The sequence below is a fragment of the Corythoichthys intestinalis genome, chromosome 12 (genome assembly GCF_030265065.1).
Source record: "Corythoichthys intestinalis isolate RoL2023-P3 chromosome 12, ASM3026506v1, whole genome shotgun sequence".
Lineage (NCBI taxonomy): Eukaryota > Metazoa > Chordata > Actinopteri > Syngnathiformes > Syngnathidae > Corythoichthys > Corythoichthys intestinalis.
The window spans coordinates 47,689,034-47,701,350 of NC_080406.1; the positions used below are offsets into that span (position 1 = coordinate 47,689,034).

At 39.9% G+C, this 12,317-nt stretch overlaps 1 protein-coding gene across 1 annotated transcript in view; it reads left to right on the forward strand.

Moving 5' to 3' along the window:
- The window catches only part of LOC130926929 (anosmin-1-like), a 171,030-nt gene that overhangs the window by 102,604 nt on the left and 56,109 nt on the right, over nt 1-12,317 (forward strand). The window contains exons 3-4 of the mRNA XM_057852260.1: nt 379-441; nt 1,735-1,957. Of these exons, the coding sequence (XP_057708243.1) occupies nt 379-441; nt 1,735-1,957 (286 nt within the window). The remainder of the gene's footprint in view (nt 1-378; nt 442-1,734; nt 1,958-12,317) is intronic.

The window sequence follows — 12,317 nt, forward strand, 5'->3', positions numbered from 1 at the left end:
TGGTAAAGAGGAAGAATTTGCTACTGGTGCCAGATGGACAGAATCAGGCCTGGACATGAAAATGAGGAGCAGGTGAAGTGGCAGAGTGAGGTGCAGACAGTTTGGGGGGGTGGGGGTCCCATGCTGTTAAGGCATGAAGGAGGAATCTGTCAGGGGCTACATCAATAGGAACCCAAACAGCACTAGATTACAAGAGACAGGGCGTGTCTGTCTGTGAATAATGGACCTACCTCGGCCGTGTTTGCTTTATGATTGAGATTATTTATGTCTCTTCAAGGTATGCGGGGCATCTGTAGGATAGAGAGCCGTGTGTGTGTGGCCTCGGGGAATCGAACATCTTTTGATGTAGCTGACACCTGTTTGCTTGCTTTTTTACAGTGCTTGGAGCCCTGTAAGGAATCGTGGGACCTGAAGGAAAACCAGTGCCAGGATCTATGCGAGGTGTGTAGTTGTATTCCCTTATTTGGTACACCTAAAAGCAGGGGTTTAAAACTCATATTTGTTGCAGGTCATATCATGTTATGGTTTCCTTTGGAGGGTCATTTTGTCTGCTGCCCTGATGGATTAACGAATTAACTTAATTGTCAAATGACTTGACAACTATTTTGATTGTCGATTAATTGCTAAGAGACATTGTTGACCTCAAAATGGTCTAAATCCTATTTTTTGTGTCTAAATAGCCATTAATTTCAATATATTTCATATAGATTTCTGTAGTCGTCAGTCTCTCATTTAAAAAAAATTCTCAGTGAGGAATCAGAAATCACAGAATATTCATCATCCTACTAAAAATGGATTTGATGTCTATCACTGTCAGTGGCAGTGAATGAATTACCGTAATTTTCAGACTACAAAGTGCTCCTGACTACAAGTCGCCACCCACCAAATTTGACATGAAAACGGCATTTGTTCATTGATAGGCCGCACTGGACTATAAGCCGCAGCTGTCCTCACTGTATTATGGGATATTTACACCAAAAGATATTAACCGGTAACACTATATTTGACAGCAGCCACATAAGGCTGTTATTAGATCAAATGAAACACCATGAAGCAATGAAGCTTTGCAGCCAAATGGTTCAAAGCTTCATTGCTTCAAGAAGCTCCATTTGGCTGTCACTGCTCCCTTGTGGGAGACAGTCAACCTCTGCTGCCACCTGCTGTCAACACTGTTGTCGTGCAACATGCCTCCTAAAATGCATTGCAGCGTTACAGATGTAAATAACAATCAAAATTCATGTTCTGTGGTAATTATTTCTTCAGTTACTGTTCCACTTGTTTCATTAATGGTGAGTTATGGTATTTGGTAACAATTCATTTAAAAGTGACAACATAAGACTGTAATAAGACCATCATAATTGTGACATGACACTGCCATGAGCATTAATGAATGCTTGTGTCATTTTGTGGAATCCGTCAAATTATCTCACTTTTGAATGGATGTAAAGATCCAAGCTGGACATAAATGGAGATAGTGACATAATTCAAAATGTCATTAATGCCCATGAAAATGTCATGTCTGTTGACACCGCTGTCAAAGAAAGTGTTATCTATTAACCCAAATAAATCAACAAATAAACCGCACTGGACTATAAGCCGCAGGACTCAAAATGAGGGAAAAAAGTAGAGGCTTATAGTCCGAAAACTACAGTAATTTCACCAACGACACTGAAAAACTGTTCCCTTACACCTCCATTGAGACTGACTCTACTGTTTTTGCCTCTTACTCTGCAGCCCCTTTTTCCCAAGAAGCATTACGAGTGCCTAACCAGCTGCGAGTTTCTCAAGTCCATCGAGGGCGTGAAGCAGGGCGATTGCCCCGCACCAGAGAAGGCCAGCGGCTTCGCGGCAGCCTGTGTGGAGAGCTGCGAGGAGGATGGCGAGTGCTCGGCCGTCAAGAAATGCTGTTCGAATGGTTGCGGACACACCTGCCAGCTCCCCAAGAACCTTTACAAAGGTACACTGTAAAAAAATAACACTTCTGATTACTCACGCGAACTAAATATTTTAAGTAGACTCTAGTAATGTGTTTTTTTGGGTACTGTTAACTCATTTTGGCAAGTTAATAAACTGAATGGTGTCATGGGGGATGAGGGTTAGCTATCCGTGTATCATTAGTTCATTCCATATCTGTTTTATAATCCAAAATCGGGAAAACGGATAGCGACTTGTTATTTCAGTTCTCGTTTTCAAATCCAAAATCGGAAAACAAGTAATGACTTATTTCATTCTTCGTTTTTAAATGAAAAATATCAGTGTACTGTGATCCCTCGCTACTTCGGGTCCATCGCGGATTTTTTTTCAGTTAAAAAAAAAAAAATACAGATGAGCTATCCCAAGCTGATCATGAAGTCTCACTCTACCTTCATCCCTCCCTCCCTCCCTGCTCTTCGTTGGTCAGGCAGTGCACTGGAGTTACTTATTAAAAACGATGATTGACAGACATTTTGGTTTGATCTTACCAGAGACGTGAACTTCAGAACGCTGCATGCGTCAATCATCGTTTAACTTGTTAAACAGTTGCCCTGGCAACTCATTGTGTGTACTCACATAATGAAGCATTTAATAAAGCCAAGCATTTTTCTTCTTTATTCTTGTTTTAAAATAATTCCGTGGGACAGTAACATGTTAAAACTTATCATAATTATTACATTCACGTGCTTAAAGCTATTTATTAATATATAGCTATATATATATATATATATATATATATATATATATACACACTAGTATATATACTGTATATGTATTTATGGTTTTTTTTTTTTTATTATACTTTGGGGAAAAAAGTAAAAAAAAAACATGTCTTATATTGTATGTATCTCTTTCAAATCCTAAATCTGAATAAATACATTGAACACACACGCACACAAAAAAATTGTGTTCAAAGTATGTTGAAAAAAAAAAAAAGAATTAGGGGGGAGTGGCGCTACTTCGCGGTTTTTCACTTATTGCGGCGGGTTTTGGTCCCCATTAACCCCAAAAAACGAGGGTTCACTGTAGTATTTGTTCATTCTATATCTTTTTGTGTTTTCGATGTGTTGTGACCCGGAGTTTGTTGATACACTGATATCAGTTAGCTGTTCGAAAACCGCGTCTTCATCTCTTTAAAATGCACATACACATCCGCCATCCTTAACAAAAATATTAAGTAACAATAAATGTAAAACGTTCGCTATCGTGTTGCTCGACTGACCCATCAGTGGTATCACCCTGTAGAAACTGACTGACGTTCCTGAGAAAAAAAAGTCAACACCTTCCGAGTCACTACACATTAAAAATCATACAAACCAAAACAATTATACAAATAGAATAAAAATACCATGATAACTCCATTCCCTCATATTCTATTATTAATTTTAAAACAAAATCTAAACAGTGAAAAAAGACCCCCCCCAAATGATACACGGATAGGCATCACGTCTGCCTCACAGTTCTGAGCTTGAGGGTTGAATCCGGCCTTCCTATTTGGAGTTTGCATGTCTCCCCATGCCTGCATGGGTTTTTACTTTTTAACTTTGGTTTCCTATCAAAAACATGCTTAGTAGGCTGATTGAACACTCCAAATTGTCCCTAGGTGTGAGTGTTCGCATGCTTGTTGGTTGTTCATCTCTTAGTGTCCTGTGATTAGCTGGCAACCAATTCAGACTGCGCCCTGCCTACTGCCCATAGTTGGCTGGGATAGGCTCCAGCACCCCCTGTGACCACCGTGAGGAGAGGATAAGCTGTTTGGAAGATGAATGAATAAACTGAACTTGAAATGATAAGTTGTGTAAACTGAGCGTCACTCCCGATGCCTATAAAAGTGCAGATGTTGAGTTCAAACTACTCAACAGAAGTCCTGTTTACTTAGAATGCTGAGCAGGCTGCATTAACTTATTTTTTTTGTGTGTTTTCCATCAAAACTTGAATATTCAAGATGTGAAATTGACTTGAAACTTTTTTTTTTAAAACAGTTTAGGGCGTTTAAGAAATTAACAATTTGCACAATTAAGTACTTTAAGAAACCGACTTTCATATTAAGCCTATTTATGCTAGCTGCTGTATGCTGTCTGACTTTATGGGGGTTGGAAATGATTGGAATGACTCTTTTTGTATATCTTTTGGCACAGTGATAGTTTTCAGATTCAGGGTTAAATCTCGGTTCATGCTCTGCCTGAGCTCGACTGTTTTTTTTCTCCTTCTTCCTCCCACATTCGCCCAATAAAATGCACGTTATGTTCAATAATGACTTAATTGCCTGTGGGTGTAAACGTGAATATGAATGTGAATGCCTGTTTTTTACATATGCCCTGCGGCTGAAAACTAGTACAGGGTTTATCTTGCCTCCGGTCCATTGTCAGCAGGGAAAGGCTCCATCCCACTCAGAACGGTTCATGGGTTTCAAAACAAACAAAATGGTATGTCTACACAACATAATCTTTCACATGTCAAAGCCTCCTGGATTTATATTACCGTCACGATACTTCTCCGTAAATAAAAACAATATGATTATTTGACATGCAATCATGTGGCTCTTGATAATTAAATTAAAACTTTTTAAATGTGTTTATCATTAATAGAAGTCCAATCCATTTGAACTGGGAGTATTTGTTCATTCGCTGCAAAACCTCCCACTTAAAATGGATTGGATGTCTATCGCTGCCAACGATAGTCAATCAGATGTGGGCAGAGTAGCCAAATTTGACTCAAGTAAGTGTAGCGTTACCTCAAAATAATATTGAGTAAAAGTAGTCATCCAAAAATTTACTCAAATACAAGTAAAAAGTAGTCATTGAAAACAATACTCAAGTAATGAGTAACATTGTGAATAACTGCTTACAATGTCAGAACTTTTAAAAATAATTGTATTTTTTTGTCTCATCACAACTTTATCCATATGAACTGTTATTATTCTACTGTACTATAACATATTACATGAGCTTATTAGGGCGAAAAGATGACACAAAAATTCAAACTCAGAGCAGAACACTATGAATGAAACATCACCTGTACAAAGAGCATAGGTGCCCTCGAGTGGAGAAAAAACATTGTTACCTCTGATTGGTATAATGGAGTCATGTGGTTATGGTCCCAATGCCTCATTGGTGAAACTGACACGGCCACTGTCGGCATCGCTGTCAAAATGCCAATGTCAAAACTGTAATGTAGCCCAAAGTAGCAGAGTAAGAGTTGTGTTTCTTCTTCACAAATCTACTCAAGTAAAAGTAAAATGTATTGCGTACTAAAACTATTTTAAGAAGTACATTTTTCTCAAAAAGTTACTCAAGTAAATGTAACGGAGTAAATGTAACACGTTATTACCCACCTCTGCAGCCTCCATTACCATTACAATCAAGAGTACTGCAAAATCAAATTTAGCCTATAAAAAAAAGAATCAATACTTTTGCAATCAAATATCGTATCCGGATGAAATATTTCAGTATCGATGCTACTGACAAACCTTATTTATAGTACACAGTGAAGAAAATAAGTATTTGAACACCCTGCTAATTTGCATGTTCTCCCATTTAGAAATCATGGAGGGGTCTGAAATTTTCATCGTAGGTGCATGTCCACTGTGAGAGAGAGATAATCCAGAAATTCAGAAACCACAAGGTATGATTTTTTAAAAACGATTTATTTGTGTGATACGGCTGCAAATAAACATTTGAACACCTAAGAAATCTAATGTTTAATATTTTGTTCAGTAGCCTTTGTTTGCAACTACAGAGGTCAAACCTTTCCTGTAATTTATCACTAGGTTTGCACACACTGCAGGAAGTATCTTGGCCCACTCCTCCACACAGATCTTCTCAAGATCAGTTAGGCTTCTGGACTGTTGCTAAGAAACATGGAGTTTGAGCTCCCTCCAAAAGTTTTCTATTAGGTTTAGGTCTGGAGACTGGCCAGACCATGCTAGAACCTTGATATGCTTCTTACGGAGCCATTTCTTGGTTTTCCTGGCTGTGTGCTTCAGGTGATTGCCAGGTTGGAAGACCCAGCCACGACCCATCTTCAATGCTCTGACTGAGGGAAGGAGGTTGTTCCCCAAAATCTCACAATACAGGGCCCCATTTATCCTCTCTTTAAAGCAGTGCACTGACCCATGTGCAGAAAAACACCCCCAAACATGATGCTACCACCCCCATGCTTCACAGTAGGGATGGTGTTATTGAGATAATACTCATCATTCTTCTTCCTCCAAGCACCATTAGTGGAATTACGACCAAAAAGGTATTTTTCTCTCATCTGACAACAAAACTTGCTCCCATGACTCCTCTGCATTATCTAAATGGTCATAGGCCAACTTAAGACGGGTCTTGACATGTGCTGGTGTAAGCAGGGCAACCTTCCATGCCATGCATGTTTTCAAATTATGACGTCTTACTGTATTACCAACAGTAACCTTGGAAACCCAACCCAACTTTTTTCAGGTCATTGACCAACTCCTATCGTGTAGTTCTGGGCTGATTCTTCACCATTTTTAGCATGATTGAGACTCCACAAGGTGATATCTTACATGGGGCTCCACTCTGAAAGAGACTGACCGCATGTTTAGCTTCTTCCATTTTCTAAAGATTGCTCCAACAGTGGACCTTTTTTCACCAAGCTGTTTGGTAATGGCTGCATATCCCTTTACAGCCTTGTAGAGGTGTACAATTCTTCTCTGGTGTCTTTGGACAGCTCTTTTTTTTTGGCCAAGTTTGAGTCTTACTGTTTGTATGGGTTGGACAGGTGTCTTTATGCAGCTACCGACCTTAAACAAGTGCATCGGATTGAGGATAATACATGGAGTGGAGGTGGGCTTTTAATAGGCGGACTACCCTTACAGAGTCACAATTCTAGCTGATGACAGGTTTTCAAATACTTATTTGCAGCTTTATCACACAAATAAATTGTTGAAAAAATCATGCATTGTGATTTCTGGAATTTTCTTTTTAGATTCTCTCTCACAGTGGACATGCACCTTCGATGAAAATGTCAGATTCCTCCATGATTTCTAAGTGGGAAAACTTACAAAATAGCAGGGTGTTCTTTACTGTATGTTCCATAATATAAATCCAGTTGAATTAAGGCATGATTTCTATTAGTCTACTCATTTGAATCATGTGGTAATCCCTAATCCTGAAAATCACTGGATCATCTTGTTGTCATTCTAGTCCAGCATATTCCTCTAACTGTCGAGTTGCGCCAGTCGAGTGGGCTGACTGAGTGAGCTGTTATGTTGTGAGGTGTTAACTAAAACACCATCGCACATCCGCTCTCAGCACGTTGCTGTTGTCCGTCGCTCAAGGCCAAAACAGCACAGCGGACAATAAGTCCGCATCGATCTTGGAACAGCGGTTGTCATGGCCTGTTTTTCATCACACTGCGGCAACAGTACGCACGCTCACACAGTCCTAACGACCGGCAAGTGCACACAATCTGGAATGTGAGCGTATGGACGCAGATGGTGGAAAGCTCTCAAGAGACTGAGATCCTCCATTGGTGGATGTCGTGCCCCGAAAGGTGAACAGAATGTTAATGTGGAAAGATGAAAAGCACACTAACCTCGGAACATTTCAGTGACCTGGTCAATGAAAACCATCCAGCATATTTCGGGGACCTTCGCCTACGCAGTCGTCAGAGAGAACGCGTGACAGCTCGCTGTCGCCTCTGCGTTTACACAGTCCTACGCCAACATTTTACTCCGACGTTCCAGTGAAATTGCTCTTGTGGCCTCTCTGTGTCAAAGGTCTAATTAGTCGCTCATGGTTTAAAGAGTATAATTGTTTCTATGTGTGCACAAGCGGGTGCGTGTATGCATGGGCAGGCAGTGCCGTGATGATCAGTGATGCTGGAAGCTATTAGCAAACACAAGCAGAGTGAAATGGAGCATTTCCCTGGTGAGATCACTCTCAGATGTGTCCAAATGGGCCTTAGTATCACGGGACCTCCAATAAGATTGTAATAGGTAACAATGCCCATTTTGGAGTAGATAATTCAATTTAGAGTATTGATACTGAAATGTTGTATATGATATGATACGATATTATATTTCATTCTAAGTCATTAATACTCAGTTATTTGTTTTTGTTTAGGTTTTAAAATTTGATTTTGCTGTACTCTTGACAGTGGATATTTTTGCATTTTCCATGTTAAGTCATTGTCTGTCATTGATGGCTCTAGACGTCTAATCCATTCGAAGTGGGAGGGCTGGCACCGAATGAACGAATGTTCAATTGCTGGCATCCGCTCCTTTTAAGTGGAGTGGATGTCTGCTAGTGCTAAACACATCTAAAAGGCCACATGATTGGACATCTATCATCATCAATAGCACTGAAAGTGTTCATAAAAAAATATTGCATTTCGTTTGTTTTTATTTTATTTAATTTTTTTTATTTATTTACGTAGTATCAAAAATGGTATTGAGTATTTTTTTGAGTACTGATACTGTTAAGCCCCTTTCAGACTTATATTAACTTCCCGTGTAAGGTGACGCTGGATTTACCCATGTCGTTACTTTCAGACATGGAGGGATATCACAGGAATAACCTGGTTTAGACACTTTTAGACTTGTCCTGTGTTGGCGACTCGACGCTCTCTGTGCTGGGATGGCGGGGGACGGGATTTTTTAATCGGCAGCAAAATAAACCATACATTTCCAAAGAGCTTTCCGAAGTCTCTTCCTTGGCTCAATGATCCAGTAGCACTTTAATTTCATTATGTTTCCAGTTTAATTTTGCTATTTTCAGTTTGCCATGTTGATAATCGGGATGTTTGTTTACCGCTTTTCGTCTTACTGTGGAGAAAGAGGAAATGATGATCGACCCGCCATGATATTTACGCATCAGCCTTTGCGCTGTGACCCGGGAAACCAACGCCCGTACTAGGACACAGACTGGTAAATGTCCGCGGATGCATGTGCATTAATCCTATCGCAGGACATGCGATTATTTATTTATTTATTTATTTCATTTTTATGTAAACTTTTGTTTTTCTTCATAAAAGCAGCAACTGTGCAGAGACATGGCTTCCTGGATCCCTTTTATATACACCAATCTTCATCATTCACAGATAAACCCCCTTAGCCTGGATTAAACTAGGGGTGTGACAAAATATCGAAATGGCGATATATTGTGATACTTTGTATCCCAAAAGGTTATCAAAATGCTCCTGCAACAATGGAGATATCATTTTAAAAAGGTGTCAATGTCTAAATAATAAAAAAAAATTAAAAAAAAAAAAAAAAAAAAAAAAGGAACCAACAAATTGCTACCATCTTCCATCTTCCACCATAATAGTGTCAGTAACAGTAACAGTTACAGTGCCTTGCAAAAGTATTTGGCCCCCTTGAATCTTGCAACCTTTCGCCACATTTCAGGCTTCAAACATGAAGATATGAAATTTAATTTTTATGTCAAGAATCAACAACAAGTGGGACACAATCGTGAAGTGGAACAACATTTATTGGATAATTTAAACTTTTTTAACAAATAAAAAACTGAAAAGTGGGGCGTGCAATATTATTCGGCCCCTTTACTTTCAGTGCAGCAAACTCACTCCATGTTGTCCTAAATGACCGATGATGATAAATAGAATCCACCTGTGTGTAATCAAGTCTCCGTATAAATGCACCTGCTCTGTGATAGTCTCAGGGTTCTGTTTAAAGTGCAGAGAGAATTATGAAAACCAAGGAACACACCAGGCAGGTCCGAGATACTGTTGTGGAGAAGTTTAAAGCCGGATTTGGATACAAAAAGATTTCCCAAGCTTTAAACATCTCAAGGAGCACTGTGCAAGCCATCATATTGAAACGGAAGGAGCATCAGACCACTGCAAATCTACCAAGACCCGGCCGTCCTTCCAAACTTTCTTCTCAAACAAGGAGAAAACTGATCAGAGATGCAGCCAAGAGGCCCATGATCACCTGGATGAACTGCAGAGATCTACAGCTGAGGTGGGAGAGTCTGTCCATAGGACAACAATCAGTCGTACACTGCACAAATCTGGCCTTTATGGAAGAGTGGCAAGAAGAAAGCCATTTCTCAAAGATATCCATAAAAAGTCTCGTTTAAAGTTTGCCACAAGCCACCTGGGAGACACACCAAACATGTGGAAGAAGGTGCTCTGGTCAAATGAAACCAAAATTGAACTTTCTGGCCACAATGCAAAACGATATGTTTGGCGTAAAAGCAACACAGCTCGTCACCCTTAACACACCATCCCCACTGTCAAACATGGTGGTGGCAGCATCATGGTTTGGGCCTGCTTTTCTTCAGCAGGGACAGGGAAGATGGTTAAAATTGACGGGAAGATGGATGCAGCCAAATACAGGAACATTCTGGAAGAAAACCTGTTGGTATCTGCACAAGACCTGAGACTGGGACGGAGATTTATCTTCCAACAGGACAATGATCCAAAACATAAAGCCAAATCTACAATGGAATGGTTCAAAAATAAACGTATCCAGGTGTTAGAATGGCCAAGTCAAAGTCCAGACCTGAATCCAATCGAGAATCTGTGGAAAGAGCTGAAGACTGCTGTTCACAAACACTCTCCATCCAACCTCACTGAGCTCGAGCTGTTTTGCAAGGAAGAATGGGCAAGACTGTCAGTCTCTCGATGTGCAAAACTGATAGAAACATACCCCAAGCGACTTGCAGCTGTAATTGGAGCAAAAGGTGGCGCTACAAAATATTAACGCAAGGGGGCCGAATAATATTGCACGCCCCACTTTTCAGTTTTTTATTTGTTAAAAAAGTTTAAATTATCCAATAAATTTTGTTCCACTTCACGATTGTGTCCCTCTTGTTGTTGATTCTTGACAAAAAATTCAAATTTTATATCTTTATGTTTGAAGCCTGAAATGTGGCGAAAGGTTGCAAGGTTCAAGGGGGCCGAATACTTTTGCAAGGCACTCTAACTCTAAGGCAGATTTTCAGGGCAATTATAGGTCACTTGCTGTCCATCTTAGGGCATTTCCAGGTCATTTCCTGTTGAATTTGAGTCACTGTCTATTCATTTGGGTGATTCCCAGGTCACTTCCTGTTCTGTAACACAAAATGAACTGGAAGTGACCCATAAAACACCACAGAATCAACAGGAAGTAACTTCAAATCAACAGGTAAATGACCTAAAATGGCCCAAAATTACCTCATTGCCTGGGATTGGCTGCTACTGATGGCTATAGACGTTCAATCCGTTTGAAGTAGGAGGGATGGCAACGAATGTCGTTCATTCGCTGCCACCCTCCCAGTTCAAATGGATTGGACGTCTACTAGTGATAAACTCATTCCAATTCACAGCAGAAGCTTGTTTTTCTGTTTATTAGTTGTTTTTAGAATATCCTAGAATGATTTACTGTACCAATATATCGATACTGGTTGTATCGCCGTATTGTCAGATAATCGTTATGGTGAGCTTTGTATCGCAAACCGTATCATATCGTGAGATACCAAGAGGTTCCCACTCCAAGATGAAACATTATCATATGAATACTAGGGATGTCCCAACTGCATATTTTTGCACCCCAGTCCAAGTCACCTGATTTCGAAAATCTGCTAATACCGAGCCCAGATCCGATAACGAAAAAAGTTGTTGTTTTTTGATTTGATGCTCACGCTGCCGAGAAAAGCCTCTCATTTCCACAATGAATGAGTTGCCACAGCACACTTCAGACTGAGTTCCAAGCTTAACAATGATTAACACATTTGTGCCTTTGATCGTATCTCTACAAAGGCGTCTCTGGCCAGATCAAAGATACAAACCGGTCAATTATCGTTAACTTTAAGTACTAAACGCCAGCTGCACTGGTGACCAAGAAAAACAGTTTAGTCACACTGATTTTCAGGCGGGAGCGTGAGAGGCTGTACAAGCATGAAGGAGAAAAACATATTTTTCAATTGAAACCCGATCTTTTTCATCTGATTCTAATACTCTGAAAATTGGCGCGATCAGCCTGATTTCCGATCATGCGATCGGATCCGGACATCTCTAATACATTCAATGTGGATATAGTGAATCAACCAGTCTTCCCAAACAGAGCTATTCAAGTCTGGTTAAAATTATTCTTGTTTTAATATCGCAAACCCCCCCAAAAAATCGCAATGTCAGTTTTTTTCCAATATCGTTCGGCCCTAGCGTAATCTCCTTCTCAGTCGACCTGGGAAATCGCTTTAACACATAAGAGCTGCTGGTTTAAATCCCAGGATTTAAACGGTGTTCAGGTATGTGTGAAAGGGGGTTTACTAAGTTGAAAATGTTAGTATCATCGCAGTAGAAACAGTACGCAATTAGCACCGCATTTTGGTACCCAATTTCTGTGGTTTTGTAGAGGTCGGAAATGAAATCTT